Genomic DNA, 17,214 nt, shown 5'->3' on the forward strand with positions numbered 1-17,214 from the left:
AATAATATCACAAAGTGTATTCTAAAAACGGTGCCATACGTTTTACTAGTCCAGAAACACAGTAGTATAGATGTATAAATATCTAATATACTGCTTATCCAACAACAGTGTGTACGTAATTATTTTTATATGATTTTGTAATTTAGGTAAATTGTCTTTGTTCATAAAGTTGTCCATTAGGGGGCAAACTTTCTGTGTATTCAGTAGAGTAGAGAAAGGGGGAGCGAACATTTGCTTTCGCGACTGTAATTCAAAACCGAATCCCCCGTATGTATCCTATAGAAGGCCAGGGTAGGGCGAAGCGAGAATCACGGCAAATTAAGCACAAAAATAGCAGTCGTCCCAGCCATACTGTTTCCACGAATATGTTTTCTTTCCACATCACTTATTTTGGTGGTGTACGCACAGCAATGTGACGGTAAGACGTCAGTTTTCTTTATTTCGGACTGATTTTTACCAGGGCACTCGAGGTTATAACGCCGAAGTCTTTGTTATGAAAATAAAATACATTTGTTTAGAAATATTATTGCTGAGCCTAAACACTCATGATACATCTTTACATTTGATGGGAGTTCTATTGTTAATTGTTGAAATTTCCGCTAGAGTTTGATATCCATTTGATATCAACGTAATAGCCTATGTTGTAATGGGGTTTCTGGGGTAGAAAACGAAACGTGGCTCAACAGCGTCAAAACCCCAAGGAGAATAATTCCATGAGCAGGTTAAATATGAATAAATTCTTCATTATTTTAATACCAGGTTGTCCTATAAAATGAGAGGGTCCGTGCATGAATCAGTCTAGTTATGAGATGGCAGTTTTAATGACTAACAAATCGCTAAAGAGAATATGCATCTTTTACGACTTTTACGATTTTTTGTCATTAAAGCGATTTCTCGACTTTAGCCGGAGAGTGAAATTGTTATTATTAGTTATTAGTAACTAATAAGATATAATTACTAGGAAGGTTGGGGGTAATTCAGCTGGGGGACAGTAAATGCTTTACAGTCATGGTTTAGATCTTGTTTGTTTTAGCTCTACTGTGAGCTCCCTGGTTAAACTGGTTTTTTAACCAAAGAAGCTAGACTGGAGATCCTGACAAAGTCAATATCGTGAACATGGGGTGGAGATTGAATAAATGATGCCAAAAGTTGAAAATTATGAAAGCATCAGTAGACCTAAACGTTATTTCAATTCACCAGGTTCAACGTGGGAGAGAACTCTGCGCAAGACCATGTGATTCACAAGAGGCTAAGAAAACTGACCAAAATGAGAAGTCGACTCTTTTGGATGTAAGGAAAAGTCAACCTGCCATTGGTACAGCCAAATTAAAAAGCTCGGGCCTGGCTTCTGTGCACATGGGATACAGTGTTCACTGAACGGGACAAAGCTTCAACCAGGAACCAGCACACACCCCGCCTGAGCATTACCACGCACAGCTGGTGGCAGTCATGTCCCTCTCTGTAAGTGTGCATGCATGTTCTTGATCATACTACCTTAAAGATCTGCCAGTGTGACATGTAAGCACTCATATTTAACATTCACCATTGTAAATCCTCTGTTGTACAGACCAGTAATTTTAAGTCCCTCTGGGAGAATGGAGGAGGAGCATTTGGGGCTCAGCTTGTCCCAGAGTAGTTTGTCCCTCAGGGAGAGAGAGAGAGAGAGAGAGAGAGAGAGAGAGAGAGAGAGAGAGAGAGAGACAGAGACAGAGAGAGAGAGAGAGAGAGAGAGAGAGAGAGAGAGAGAGAGAGAGAGAGAGAGAGAGAGAGAGAGAGAGGTACAGGCTGAGCGCATGACAAAAGAGCCTGAAACTGAGGGACAGATGTTGAACCCCTCCCCCACTCATTTTTCTCATGATCATCTGTTCTATATTTCTCTGTTTTCTCTGCCTCTATTGCTCTCTTTTGATCTCTCTCACTCTGTCTTACCTTCTCCTACTCATTTACTTATTTATTCTTTGTGCTGTACTAAAGGACAACCAACGTAGCCACACATTACTGTAAAGTTTCTTATGGTTAGGTGTTGGTTCCCAGCCATCAGAAAAAAAAAAGCTTACTATGCCTGTAGCAAAATAAACTAATTGACTTAGTCATTGCTAGTAGCCCTCACCTGTTTAGCTAACACATGGGTGTTTGGCAGACAATGTCACTGAGCAGCCATAAGATATTATAGTCGATTAGCAAACTAAAGGATCACTACAGACAAGAGTGGATATGAGGCATAATATCTCACCGAGGTTTATATGTCAGTTCTGTCATAGAAATTCCCTGAGTGTTTTTAAAACAATGTTAAAAACTTGCATGTCTAATATGAACAAGAATCTTACATTACATTACATTTACATTTACATTAACAAGATTCTGCTATTAACCTTTAAAATGAACCCTTTCCTGGCTGTGCCCTCTGAGGAGTAGATATAGGGTTACTATTCCATCTGTTTCAGAAACTGTTTTTATTGCTTGGTCATGGCTTCCAGCTGTCTGATTTTGCCAGATTACCTGTCAGTTCACTGTTATACAAAGAAGAAAACAAGGTCATTTTTAATCTAATGCATTTTTGTTTATGAATTCTGTCTAAGGACAAACAAGTATACTGTAATGCTAGTATGTGGTATATTATCTAAAATGTTTTGGCTTGGTTTGATTTTTGTCTGGTCCTAGTAATATGATACATGGATTAGCTGAGGCAGCATTTATTTGGGTGAGATCTGAGTTTTTAGCCATAGAAAACATAATTAGCTGGAAATGTAACTAAACTGATCTTGAAGCTTTTTAAATGAGAGTGCATTGGAGTTAAACTGGATCGAATGGAGTTATGAGTGGCACTTCTAGTATGTGGGTGGGGACTGATACCGCTGCTCTGGTAGCTGTCTGAACCCCCACAGCCCACCACGAGCTCCAATTATAACGTCACTGTTTAGATTCTTTCAAGTTTCCAGATTTTTTTTTCTATATATTTTTGTATGATTGTTGTTTAATTGCCTGGCTATTTGTTTAGCTAATTTAGTCTGAAATTAAGATTTTTTTTCATTTAGAAAGGCTATCTCTCCACCTTTTTGTGAAAAATTATTAATTGAAATATTCAATTAAAATCACCATCCAGTTTACCCCTCATCTATCTTTCACACAACAACACTTTCATTCTCTCTCTTTCAGACGGTGCTAGCGAAGGCATTGTTTGACAATGCTGCTGAAAGTCCAGAGGAGCTGGCATTCCGGAAGGGCGATATCCTGATGGTTCTGGAGCAGGAGCAGGAAGGGGGACCTGGATGGTGGCTCTGCTCTCTTCATGGTCGCCAGGGTATTGCCCCCGCAAACCGCTTACGCCTCCTGCAGACCCTCCCTGTCCCAGCACCTGCCCTGGGCCCAGACACCCGTCGGACTCCTAGCGTGGACTCGGTTTACCTCTCACCAGGGCAGCAGACCCGCACCAACGGGCTGTGTGTGGAAGATGCAGATGGGGTGTATCTGTCGCCTCCGAGTCTGGGAGATGGAGTGTACCAGAGTCCTGGAGGGGCATCAGGCCCAGGCAGACAGGGGGACCTCTGGCAGGCTGAGGGCAGGCGGCCCCGCTCCCACTCCAGCTCAGGCCCCAGGCTGCGACCTGACTGGCCAGAGATGGGGGCGGAGGCGCGCCCACGGTCGCCCTCTCTTAGAGGCCGTGGAGGAGAGGCAGGATCGGTATACCAAACCCCTGCCTCTCCTGCACCATTGGCAGCACGGTACAGATCTCAAGGTGCCTTGGTCTCAGAATCGGTATACCTTACTCCCAGTGCCGTAGCCAGACCGGTGGGGGAAACAGCTGGGGAAGCTGCTTATCTCAGCCCGAGAGAAACGGGGGTCGCGGGATACGCGGATGGCTGCTACCTGGTCCCTCGGCCAGCTGTGGCAGCGTTACCAAGTGAGGATGTATATCAGACCCCAGTAAGTAGTGCTCCAGTGGCGGGACAGTGTGCTTTAATGTCTGCTGCTAGGCTTCAGGACACGGCCGCAGTCAGCCAAGCCAAAGCAGGACAGGAAAGCTTGGGAATGTACCAAACCCCGACTGCACCAGGAACAGGCAGGACTCCTCAAACAGAGCGCAAACTGCAACCTGGATCTGCAGCTGTACCACCCACCTCAGGACAAAATCTAAAACAGGCACCTCTTACTCCCAGGGTGTCTCCTAGACCCCAGGGTCCCTGTGCCACCCCTCCCATGAGTCGCGAGAAGCTCTCCCAGGTTGCAGCAAGGGGGTCCCCTCTTCTTGTTCGGGCAGGGAAGGCTGGGGTGCCGAGTTCCCCAAACTTTGTCCGGAAGCCCCCACCACCCACGCCACCAGTTAGAGGTGTGACCAGGAAGGATTTAGCTCCACTCACAACAACACCACCGGCTGTGAAACCCACTCTCCAGGCGAGCCCTGCTCACCCACAGGCCAACAGAGTGGAGGAACAACAACAGATAAGCAAAGATGGAAGAAACGAGGAGGAAGAAAAAAGCAAGAAGGCAGAGGATGCAAGTGTAAATGAAAAAGAATGCACAGTTTCTGAGAGTGGAAAACTCAGTGATCAGGTAAGAACACAGAGGGAAGGAGGAAATAGACAACCTGCCCAAGGCGCTACACTGTTCTGGGTAGGGAGGGTTTTAGTGGGGAGGGGGTTGTTAGGGAATGGATTATATATATTTATTATTTATTCTGAATAAGGGCCGGCTGGGTTGATGTGCCATCTTTTCCCACTCCTGTGGTGTTAATCAGCCAAACCTTCCCAATGAATGACAAGCTTTGTTCGTTTGCACAGATAGACCAGGCCTTGATACAGATACCTAACATGTGTAAGTCAGTTAGTTCCACATAGCAATTGAGTTCAGTGAACTCCAGTCTGGCTAAAAAAAGTGAACTCCCCACACAGAATCTGCTTAGATCAGTGTTTACAACTATTTTTGTGGATAAATAGGATGATTTGACAAGAAGTTAGCCTTTGCTGATGACAGCACATAAAAGATTTGTCTTTGACTTGTCTTTTTTCAGGTGTATGATACTCCTCCTACCAAGAGATGGCAGCAGCCAGTACCTGCAGCAACTGTTGAGGAGGATGACAGTATCTATAACACCCCACGTGCTGTCCCTTTACACACAGACCAGCAATCAGAGGTAAATCATTGTTCATTCCATCTCATCTTCTTCATTCCATCTGTCCTTCTCTTTTGCAGTCATCACACCATTTGCTGACAGTTCCTTATAAGCCCTCTCTCCCTCTCTTTCTATTTCTCGTTTCTTCTTTTAACGGCCACACCTGTTTTTCACTGCTGTGAGCTAATCCCATCTGTCTGTGGCCCTACTCTCGTTCAGCTGGTCACACCCGTCTATCTCTGGAGGACTGGGTGGCCTGACACTCCCTCTCACTTTTTTTTTTCACTGCTTCTCCACCCACACACTCTCTCCTTCTGTCCCTCTATTAATCATTACATTTACCTCAGATATATTTTGGAGGTTACCCCTCCTTACCCGTCAACCTCAGAAGTATAAAGACATGATTACAGGCTACAGAACTAATAACACATGCTCTAAATCCACAGAGTGGGCTCTTTGTATTTAATAAGGCAGTGGAAAGTGCAGTCTCTTTCCCTGCACTCTCATTTTAGACTGGCCACAAGTGCTCATCAAGGTCACTGAAAGCATGCGTCATCACAGTGCATGCACATATAGGCCTCTGAATAGGGTCCAAAGCGCTATATGCGCTCTCTGTTAAGAGCTCACAATGATAAAGACATAGAGCACAGACCAGTCTCTATGCACAGGCCACCATTGTTTAAAGAGAGTTCAGCTCTAACAAAATGGCTCTTAACACAAGGCAGTTGTCTAACTGGACAGTGGCAGAGAGCCACGGGGGTTGGGGTTGTTAAAGAACGATCATCTGCGCTGTGTGAGTAACATTTCTCCTTTGCCTGATTCTCGTTCACATAGATTTATGATGTTCCCACGCTCGCTTTAAATCTAGCCTCAGACATACAGCGGGAAACATACAGTGTCCCAGCACCGGTTGTGGTGAGTATAGAAGTAGAAGAAGATGTCTACAGCATTCCGAGTATGCCGGGTCTTTCCTTGGAACCTGGTGAGATGGCTGGATCTGTGGTGGAAGGAGGAGGAAATGCTGAGGTTTACTCCATCCCTAGTCCTGGAAAGTCTGAATCGGCATCTGAGGATGTTTCAGAAGCTGATGGTGGCATCTACGACATGCCTGCTCTCACCCTGGACATGCCTACCCGCCGCCTATCTGTGTCCAGCACTGGCTCTGGTGACATCCAGTGGAAAGGTTCCCTCTCAGCCCTCATCCAATCAGCACTGAGTTCTGCTTCAGTCACCACTACCCCTTCCAGGGACCTGGCCACATTGCTGGCTGAGATACTATCCCTCTGGAAGGCGGGCCAGGTCGGCGATGTCCCGCCTCCACTTCAGCAAATCTGGTCTAGGCTTGCAGACCTTCTTCCTGCCCTCTCGGTTTGTGGCACAGCCAGTCCAGCTGACAGCTTGCTCTCTATGGTCCGCCGAGCTCTGGAGGACTCCGCCTCTCTCCTGCAGAATCAGAGCAGACCCCGCCTCCCTTCCCAGGAGTCTCTGTCACGGAGACCACTTCCCGCCTTGCCAGTGGCCGAAGTCAAACCAATGGCTGGAGGGATGGGATCACGCAAGGGCAGTTGGATCCAGGAGCGACCGCTGCCCCCTCCCCCACCTGTGGCTTTCCCGTTGCCCCCGGCGCCAGCCTCTCTGCCCTCCACTGTACATGCGGCTGAGGATGAGGAGCAAGGAAATGAGTATGCAGGAATTGGGATAACCCCTGCAACTCCACCCTTGTACCCCACAGGGGACAGCGTAGGATACGTCAAGCTGCAGGTTAGAGGCCTGGAATTACTGATACTCACCTGTATTTCTTGTGCAGTTAGTCTTTCTAAGACTCCTTGTGTCTGTCTTCCTTACAGAGTCTGTTTGTTTCTATCCATTTGTTTCATCTCTATATATTCCATACTTATAATGAACTTGTTCATTGAGCTTTACATGTTCTTAATTGAGTCACTGTTTTCTGTTCTGATTCTGTGTCCTAATCCAGGGAAAACCTGAGCTATGTCCTGACTCACACACAGAGAACGGCACATCACAAGTTATCTCCACAAACGATACCAGAGTGAGCAGCAACGCACACATGCACATACACACACTAGCTGAATGTTGTGTGTTTGCAGAAACCTCTTGTGGTTTACACTTTGCACATTTGACTACCCTGTTTTGTTTAGGCACACTGAAATATTTAATCCTTTCTTAATTGTTTCAATCTTTGTTTCTTTTCCAGCTAAGTCCCTCTCCTCCTATGCCCATGTCTCTGTCTCTGGAGGACTCTGAGCTTCTTTCCTTCTATTCATCCCAAAGCCTGTCACATCTCTCCTGCCTGGCTGACGCCATTGACTCGCTGTTCACCAGCGTTCAGGGGAACCAGCCACCACGGATTTTTGTTTCCAGGGGGAAGAGTCTCATTGTGACCGCACACAAGCTGGTATTCATTGGCGACACACTTGCTCGCCTCCTCAGTTCTTCTGACCTCAGGGCAAAGGTAGGCCTGTCTGTGTTGTTATTGTTTTTCACTTATCTTGATGCCAGATTTCTGACGTAACAGTCATATAGAAAATGAATGGTTTGTTATCAAAGTATTGCTTGTCTAATGTTTGCAGTTTGTCGATGTTGTTTTGCATCGCCACCAAAGGCAGCTATTGTTGTAAGGAGACACACATACCTGTTTGATGACTTAAGGTTCAGGCTTGGAGCATTTAAACAATTGATGTCATGTGTGTTTTTGGGTGTGTGTAGGTCTGTAGGAATATAAAACAACATAATGCTGTTTCTACACCTGTCGGCAGAAACAGATAACACTCCATCTTACAAAGGCGTTTCACTATCACAAATCTTTACCCCTCTCTTCAGGTCACCACCTCCAGCGGACATCTCTGTCAGGCGTTAAAAGCTGTTGTTGTGGCAACCAAAGGGGCCGCTCAGAATTACCCATCAGTGCCAGCTACACAGGAAATGGTGGACAGAGTGGCTGACCTATCACAGCAAGCAGCTGGCTTCTCTGGGCTCCTCCAGCGACTAGCAGAAATATCTTGATGTCTCCCTTCTTTTTTCTGTTTTATGACAGTTTCATAACAGAATGCCTTATTTGTGCGTGTTTGTATTATAAGTAAATTTTTTATTGATTGTTTTCAAAAAGGTGTCATGATTGTACCACTGATTTTACCGGTACCACAGTGAATGGATGGTCTGTACCTCAGTTTGTGGGGTGTTTGTGTGTGTGCACATGTGGGAATATGCAAGATTGGGTTCGTTTTGACTTGTTCTTCTTTTTTGGACAACTCTGTGTGTCTTAATAACTTATTGATAGGCTTTTTTTTTTTTTTTGGTCTGAAGATGTGTTATGGCTTTAGTTTGGGTTTGTTCAATTCATCACACACTTTGGATAATGGTGATCATTCATGCCAGACTGTGGTTGTGTCAGGGCAATCTTTTTTTAACGTGACTTCAGTGTTATAGACGTGGTTCAGATTGTCAAATTGAACAATTTAGGCTGTTGCCTTACATGTCACATAAACTGGCACAATCATTTGTTCATTCAGAGAGCACTATCATATCTACTATTGGCAGGAATACATGTATTTATGGAGAGGCAAGAAGGGACTAATTCTTCATTTAAAAAAACACGGCCCAGTTAAAAGAGAATGTTTTTTGTCGTTTCCCATGAATCAGAAACCTGTTGGACAGGTCCCCTCCCTTTCTCTCCTGCCTGTTTCTCATGGCCTCTCTCCATCTCTGCTTCTCCTTCACTAGCTATTTTCTTCTCTTCCCTCCATTTTCACCCATTTCCTCCCTCAGGTGCCAGTTCTGCATGTAAAGATAAAAGTATGTCAGTTGTGAATGCACATCAGGGAAGCAGCTGTTCACCATATTATCATAAAACATAAATGTTAGAGATAATATTGTTAAAAAGAGAACAAATATACTGGAAGTATCAAACTTAATTTTTGACATGTTATATTATAGAACACAGCAATATACACAATAATATCAAACAGTTTATATGGGTGTGTATAAAATTGTATTCACAACAGCTTTGAAATCTTCACAAGCATGTTACTAACCGTTGCTGGTTTAAGGGCTTTGTATCTTCTTTCATCCGCAGGTCCAGACATGAACCTGTTCCTACTGTTTTACACTTCATGTCTAGTAGTGCTCTCATAGTTACCCAGCTCTTCCCATTGGCTTATATCTACGGATGAGTCACAGGATGCCAGGAAGGTGTAATTCCTTATCTTGTTTTACATCTCTCAGTTTTAACCTTTTTTTTCTTGAAAATTCACTCTTCTCAACAATGTGATGAAAGAATCCTTTGTGGTGATCTAACCATGCTACTAATGTTATCTGTAAACTCACAGACAGAAATGCACAAATGGATTAAGGTTATGAGAGTGGAAGTCCTCAGCACTTAATCCAACCATCAAGATTTCCTAATTAGCTCTATCCAAATTACTAATTCAGTCAACTGGGTGATATGAAATAATTGCAAAAAAAAAAAAAAGACTTTCTGAACCTAATACACCTCAGCTGGCATGTTTGGGTTAAAGGAATACTTCTGCTAATGTTTACATAGATAACACACCTGTAGTACAGAATACACAAAAGTGTATAAGTCAACAGCTGACTGTTCCTTGCATTAGTCTGTACTGTCTCACAGTGCCACTCAGTGGACCACATCAGTATTAACAGACCCAACATTTCAGTTGGGACAATTCTGAGGCAAGAAGTGTTTACTTGCTGGCTTTCTTATCTCTTTTTGTTTATTCTCCCCTGAATAATGTCCTTTTTTAAAGTGTTTATCAACCTGAAAAGCTTAAATACTATAGAAAAAGAAAAAATTGCAATGCTGTGATCTTTAGGACTTATATAAATCATTGTGTTCATATTTATTTTTATTTTTTGCTTTTTTAAATCAAGTGTATGCATGGCCTTAAGTTGCGTGTGTGTGTGTGTGTGTGTGTGTGTGTGTGTGTGTGTGTGTGTGTGTGTATATAAAGATTCCAGGGAGTAACTGCAGCATATTATGGTTAACATAGATGTAGTAAAAACCCCAGTGTAGTACACAAGATATACAAGAGAAACAGGACATTTCAGACAAATTATCAGCTGTGCAAGCAAAGTGCTTCTGAAATTCTAGATTAATCCAATGTGTGTGTGTGTGCGTGCATGTGCATTTCATTAACAATTCAAACTGTTGCTTTAAGTATATGTGAATTTGCTTTTTTGTACCAGAATGTATCTGCCACTCGATTATTGTTATTTTAAATTTTACAGGCTTTCTTTTGGCAGCTCCAAGGGGCACTTCCCAAATCCCAAATTTGTAGCTAGGCCTTCTTCTATTTGTCAATGCCACTTTGTTCAAAATACACATTTTGTTATAATACATTGGTTAAGAGTATTGCCTTTTTCATTTTCTGGTTGTTTCACTTTTTTCCAGGGCAAGGTGTGAGAATACTATGAATACTATTTTAAATGCCTACTCAATAGGTGCTTTACAGGACCATTACAGCTTGTGATATATTTATCAGTGTATAATGTTATTTTGTCACAAGGATGTTATACAAGACACAAGATAAGTGCTTAGAGTGGTAGCGTGTGTTTGATAGTAAACGCTTAAAGGTTAACGCATTGCCAAGTGGTATTTCTAATAAAGTGATTGAGTTTGTATGAGAAGATTGGAAATTTCTACAGGTTCCACAGTGTATTGCATTAACTATGCTGATGCTGGACATGGTGTTGTACTCAGAAAATGAATGGGTAGCTTAATTTATAGATCTTACAATTCCATTTGATGATGCAGTGGATGAACATTTAGAAAGGAAAAAGCTGAAGTATGCTGACTTGGTACCTGAAGTGAGAGAACACAGGCGCAACTGCATATAAGTTGGATAGGGACAGGTGTTAGGGAATTTATAGCACAGTCTGCCACATCATTGCTTGTGCAGTTCAGCATTGGAGGTTGTAAATTAAGAGTACCTCTGAAGGAGGTGCTGGAAGTAGCTGAAAGGGCTAGCCAGTGGATGTGGTCAGGGAGAGTCAGTCAGGTTGGGGTAATGCCTCATAATGCCAGAGTCGTCATGTCACGGTGTGGTGCCAACTTTAGTCACTAAGGTGGATTTGCGTTGGGGAGTGCTTGTAGGTAATATCCATATGGTACTGGTGGCACTGAGTATGCATTAATGGTGTCAGTGGGGCGGGATACGGCCTTAGTCACTGGGAAGGCCATCATGGATGTTACGGTTCTGTTTGCTAGCGATATAGTGCTTAAGAGGTGCAGCTGTGTTTGCTTGTGGCTTAGTGCTTAAGAAGTGCAGTTGTGTATGCTAGTGGCACAGTGTTTAAAAGGTGCGGCTTGTTTTAAAGTGAGCATGGGGGGGGGGGGGCTGGAATGCCAGACGTCAATGTTGAGCCTCCTGGAGGTGTTGTATGCTTGATTTAATGAAACACAGATGCAGACCTGAGGATCCCTGAGAAGGGCTCATGATGTTGTGGTTGCTGGAGTGAAGAGAGTAAGCAGGGTCCTGTCGTTCCTGAATGCCCAGTCAGCTCGTCTGAAAGTTAAACATTCTCATATAAAATAAAGATATGGACTTCAGAATTAGTAGAAGAGAATAGCTGGTCCTGTCCTTTATTGCAGGTTAACATTAACAAGCATTGAGGCACCCTCCGAAGAATGTCTATCAATCAGTCAAAGATCCCACATTTTTATACATTTGTCAGAAGTGATTATGTATTCACCCCACCTTCTTTTACATATTAGTATTTGTATTCACCACCATCATATCCAAACTATACATTAGTCAACATATGCAAACTTATATTCAATACCCACACCAGTTGGAACCCATTACCACCACATTCCAAAAAAGACTTCTCCTAACCTTATCCTAAAGAAGATTGTTTTTCTTTACAGTCCTGATCCTGGTGAAGAGATAGTATATCTTACACTGACGTCCACTCAAGCTTACCCAGGATCCTTTGCAGAAGCCTGTCGTGGCCTCTACAGAGGCCTCTGCCCTGTATGCAAATCATTATGAAAGGACAAAGAATCTCTATACTCCCTTATGTTTTGTTATTAATATGTTTAATTCAATTTTATACCTCTTTTCCTTGTAAACACTCTTTTTAATATCTTAGTCCTATGTGAAGGATCAGCATCTAGGTTGTCATAATGGAGCTCTAATGGCATAGGATATTCAACATTGTATCCTGTGTATATATACAATATCATAAAGCTTAAATTGACTGTCTTCCCAAAATGTTATGTGAATGTCCATGCAGTACTCCAGTAAATCTGGATTACACAAAGAATTTCTTACTACTGTAGTATTCTGGCCAAGTCAGAGGTCCTTTGTAGACAGCACAGACAGATAACCAACAACTTTACTCAGACTTGTATGTATCTGTTTAGGCTGCTGGAAGCAGACATAAGGGGTGCCAGAATGACCAGCACAGCTTGATACAAATCCAAAAAAATATATACCTGCAAATCCCACACACACAGTCACATACTGTCTTTCATGTGCAGAATGAGCTTTTATGTCAATCAATTGTCCATACATTCAGCATTGCTCTTTTGCAACAGACTCCAGGGTGTGACAAGTATTTTACAAATAAGGATTTGAAATGTTTAAGTTATGCTGATGTAATGTTAGATTTCTGTTAAAATGTATTCTTGTCAAAAATAAAGTTTTCTTCAGGAAAAAAACAAAAACAAAACACCACTTCTGGTTACATTTTTAACAGCAGAGTCCATTTTGACCTGAAACATAAAAGCTACACATTTACTCATAACGTGATTATCATCAAAAATCTCTGAAGTACAATCATGTTAGAATGAGATAATCAAATATAAATGGTTCCTACATTGAAAATAACTGAAACCCCTAAAATGATTTACAATATGTTTTATATGAATGAAATGAATGTCCAATTTTAAGGTAATTATGGACAGTAATATACAATACAATGAGGTAATCTCTAAATTGTTGATGGACGAGTAGTTGTCAAATAAAATCAAATGATATTGTAAAGGAAAATATGTGCTGGGACTGTTTGTAGGTGATTTAGCCAAAAAGTGAGAAAATGTACCTGCAACTATATGGCTAACTACCTAACCTGCAATGCTAGGAAACTCTTAGTTAGCTAGCTATATTTCTTGGAGCCACAGATAAAGTTGTTGTCACTATATAATTTGCACAACTTTTAGGGCCTAGGGATTCCTATTGTGTCATTACACCAATCAGCATGAAACTGATTCATTCATTCAGCACAGCTGCATCAGAGAGAATAACTGATGCCAAAACCATTTATTTATTTATTACACAGGGCTTTCCAGTTAATTCCTGATTCACCATTTCAGCTGGTGGTCATATATTTTTGTCACATTTGGTCCTTTTACCAGTGCAGTGCTGTATTTTTGCTGGTCCTAGAATTATGCTTGTCTGGATTGAGACTGATGTCATTCCTGGGATCTATTGCGGCCAAACCTCTTTGGGGTCACATCCCCAAGTGCCGCAATCACCACAAGGACAACCTTGGTGTTAAACTTCCACATTCTCTCTGTTTCTTCTTTCCAACCTTATTTTTCAAACTTCTCATATTCCTTTGTTTAGATGTTTCCATTACTTGGTACTTTCATATCCATTACCATTTCTGTTTTCTTCTCCTGGAGGTCCCACAAGGTCTTAGCCTTGTTGTTCTTCACCAGTCTCTGTAATTCCTCCAATTTTCACTTGGGGCTAGCTCATATGCCTTGCACATGTTCCTGTATAAGATCCCTGCAACTTGGTTGTCTTTCTTAGTGTATGCTTTCACTGCTGGCATCTTGCATCCTGCAGAGTCTGCATCTTTGGTCTTCTTGTGTGATACAGCCCTTCTTCAATTAACCAAGTGCTTTGTGCTTGATCTTGTGCTGCCATGATTACTGTCTCTGCACTGTCCGCCAGTCCTGCTTTTTCCAGCCATTGGTAGGATTGTCTTATGTAAGCCACCTCTGTGTCTGTTGGCAGTGCATTCCACAGAGGGGCTTATCCTGCCATGGTGCCTGTTTCTTGTCCATGGTGACCACATCCCCCATATGACTCAGGCACTTCCTCACCAGCTCATCCTCAGGAACCATTTCTAGGATGTATTCGTGGATGTTGTGTGTCTTACCCTTGGCAGTGGATCTTATGCTTTGTAAGCCCCTTCCCCCCTCCTTCTGGCTGGCATACAGCCTTTGGATATTGGATCTTAGGTGAAGTGTCCACTGCATTGTGAGGAGTTTTCTGGTCTTGACATCAGTAGCTTCTAGTTTTTCTCTTGCCCATCTTATTGTGCCTGCTAGGTATCTGATGGTTGGCAGGGCATATGTGTTTTTGGCCTTGATTTTATTGTTCCTGTTCAACTGACTCTGGAGGACCTTACCCTATGGAGGTACTTGGCCATTGCTGTCCTTCTCGTTTCTGCCTCATGGTTCCCGCAGGATTTGAGAATCATTAGGCATTTGTAGTTGACTTCCAGATCTGTGATATGGCCTTGTGGAAGCACCATTCCCCTCCGTCACTTTACTGTCAGCCAACTATACTTCGCCAGCTTGAATGACCTATGTCCATGTTGTACATCTGGGTCAGGTGGATCAGTGAGTCAATCAGTGCATACAGGAGGGTGTACACAAGGTGGCTGATGGCAGTTCCTCTCATGAATCTGTACCTGTAACCACTCTTATTGATAATCTGCCTAAGAGGATTTACACCTATGCAGAACAGCAGTGGGAACAGTGCATCTCTTTAATATACCTGGGCAATTGTCTTCTCATTGCCTTCCAGTGTTGGTTTTATTGACCTTATACATTCAAGTTCGAGTATCCAGGTGTGTGGCATTGAGTTGTATGCCTTTTTTTTTTATTCGGACCAGGCAATGGTTTTGTTGGTTTGTCTGGTGTTAGCATCCTACTGGACCACTCTGTCTGTCAGTAGGTGGTGCTTTGAGCCTCTGGTGCTGTTCCCAATCCCATTCTGAGCTGTGCTCATTAGTTTCACATTGACTGCCACTCTGGGGAGAGCCTGAGGAGAGTCTGGTGCCTTTTGCCAATTAACATGGCCATGAACCGTCTACTAATGCAGCAAAACGAAATTCGATTGGCACACAAAATGACCAATAGCCTGCTATTCTGGCATGATGTATAAAGGAGGTAGTCTGAAAAACTGAGTCACAACATAAATAGTCTCTTGGGAAAACAAAAGTATATTTGATTCAGCAGGATGCAGGAAGTACTGGACCTGTAATGCTGCTGAAACAGATAGAAAGGCGATAGAAAGTCTAGCACTTCTCTCCACTTTTTACTGCCATCAAGCAAATCTGGAGTTTGGAATACAATATTAAATAGCCCAGATGCAAATTCAGCATCAGTCTCTTTATTTTCCCCTCTGTGAGTCAGTTATGCCTTTGTGTGTGAGGTAGTCCTCACAATTCCCAACTCTATCAGAATGGTGATGGCTTCTGCGTGTTTTTGTTTCTGGTTTGTTCCAGGATACTGTCCCTTGTCTTGTGTATTATTATCCTCCCCTAACTGTTCCCAGGTGTTGTTTTTTGGTAGTGTTCTCCGTTATACTGCTTAGTTTCTTGTCTGTTTTCAAAAAAGCATGAACCTTCAGAAAACACATGCAACTTCCAAAAAGCTTCAAATCTAGTCTCAACACAACAGGGGTTTTTCTGGAGGACACAGAGAAGGACCAGCGGTAAGCAAGCAGCTAGTGAAATGTAATTTATATTTGTGATTACCATGATTTTATCATTAGTTAGGCTGATTCAGAATGAACAACCGATCTATTCATCCTCCGCATTCTTGCATATTTACTATTGCTTCTTTTTTACAATGAGGAAGACTTAAAGAATGCTGATAAAAATCCCATTTAACATAACTCAGTTTCTGTCTAAATACCTAGATACATCGCTGCTAACTTAAAGCATAGGCTACATTTTCATTTGAGTTTGATGGGTTAGCTGGTCAACTATAATGACCAGTTTGGTTAAGTTTGTCATGCTGACATTATCATTACTATCTTATCTGAAGTGTAATGTTTTCACATGCATACAAACTCTTTTCAGTTGTATTATACAGTTGATAAATATGCTTTGTGTAAATACAAATGCAGTGCAATTTTTGATTTGCAAAACGATGGGTAACTTGTATCACAACAGAACCTCTTAGCCGCTGTATTAATGAATTCTCGACCTCTGACAGTTTCATGGCTAACGATTCCTCGAATCCACCGTTTCATTCAGTGCCCACATCAACTCTGTAATTAAAACAACTTTTTTTCCATCTGTGTAACATTGCCAAAATTAGGTCATTCCTCACTCAGACTGCTGTTGAAATTCTCATTCTTGTCTTCATCTCTAGCTGCTTGGACTACTGCATCTCTATTCTATTCAGCATGAGTTCTTCCTCGGTTTAAACTTCAGATAGTTCAGAACTCTGCCTTCTCACCCATACTTGCTCTCATGCCCATTCTCCAAATTTTTCATTGTAAAATACCATATTCAATTAAAAATACTCCAACTCACTTACAAGGCCCTAAATAACCGCGCTCCTGCATACCTGTCTGTGCTTCTCCTTCCTTACAAACCTACTTCTTAGACCTTCCTCAGCCGGGTTGCTTACTGTCCCTTCCTCCAGCCTGCACGATGATGGTGATCGTGCTTTTTCCATATGTGCTCTTCAAATCTGGAACTCCCTTCACCCTCTGGTCCAACAGTCTGCAACTCTCTCTATATTCAAATCTATCCTTTCTCAAACCTAAACTCCTCTTTCATCAGCTCTTGCGCATGTTCACTAAGCACTATTTGTAAATGTTATGTATATTGTATACGTTCTGCTTTATACGTCCATCAATGTCTTTTCTTGTGTACCAACTATTGTAAGCATCTTTCGGTCTTTGAAAATGTCTATATAAATATAATGTATGATTATTATGAATTGTCCACAATAAATGTCACTCATCTCAGCATTAGTGACCTGCCTTCCTTCATGAACAGTTAGAGTAGTTGGCCTAAAGTTACTATGCAAAGTCTTTTATTTATTTATAATAGCAATTTACAGATTTTTTTGTACTAAGCTTTATCTTTTTCAT

General features: G+C 42.3%; 1 protein-coding gene across 1 annotated transcript; it reads left to right on the forward strand.

Moving 5' to 3' along the window:
• Window positions 1-270: 270 nt before the first annotated feature.
• On the forward strand, window positions 271-10,780 carry efs (embryonal Fyn-associated substrate). The gene is made up of 8 exons (XM_027011524.2): window positions 271-418; window positions 1,201-1,461; window positions 3,157-4,551; window positions 5,009-5,131; window positions 5,945-6,871; window positions 7,086-7,160; window positions 7,326-7,583; window positions 7,952-10,780. Exons 2-8 carry the CDS (start codon window positions 1,450-1,452, stop codon window positions 8,132-8,134), a joined length of 2,973 nt encoding a protein of 990 aa, XP_026867325.2. The 5' UTR covers window positions 271-418; window positions 1,201-1,449; the 3' UTR covers window positions 8,135-10,780.
• Window positions 10,781-17,214: the final 6,434 nt, after the last annotated feature.

Source organism: Electrophorus electricus, chromosome 19 (genome assembly GCF_013358815.1).
Source record: "Electrophorus electricus isolate fEleEle1 chromosome 19, fEleEle1.pri, whole genome shotgun sequence".
NCBI lineage: Eukaryota > Metazoa > Chordata > Actinopteri > Gymnotiformes > Gymnotidae > Electrophorus > Electrophorus electricus.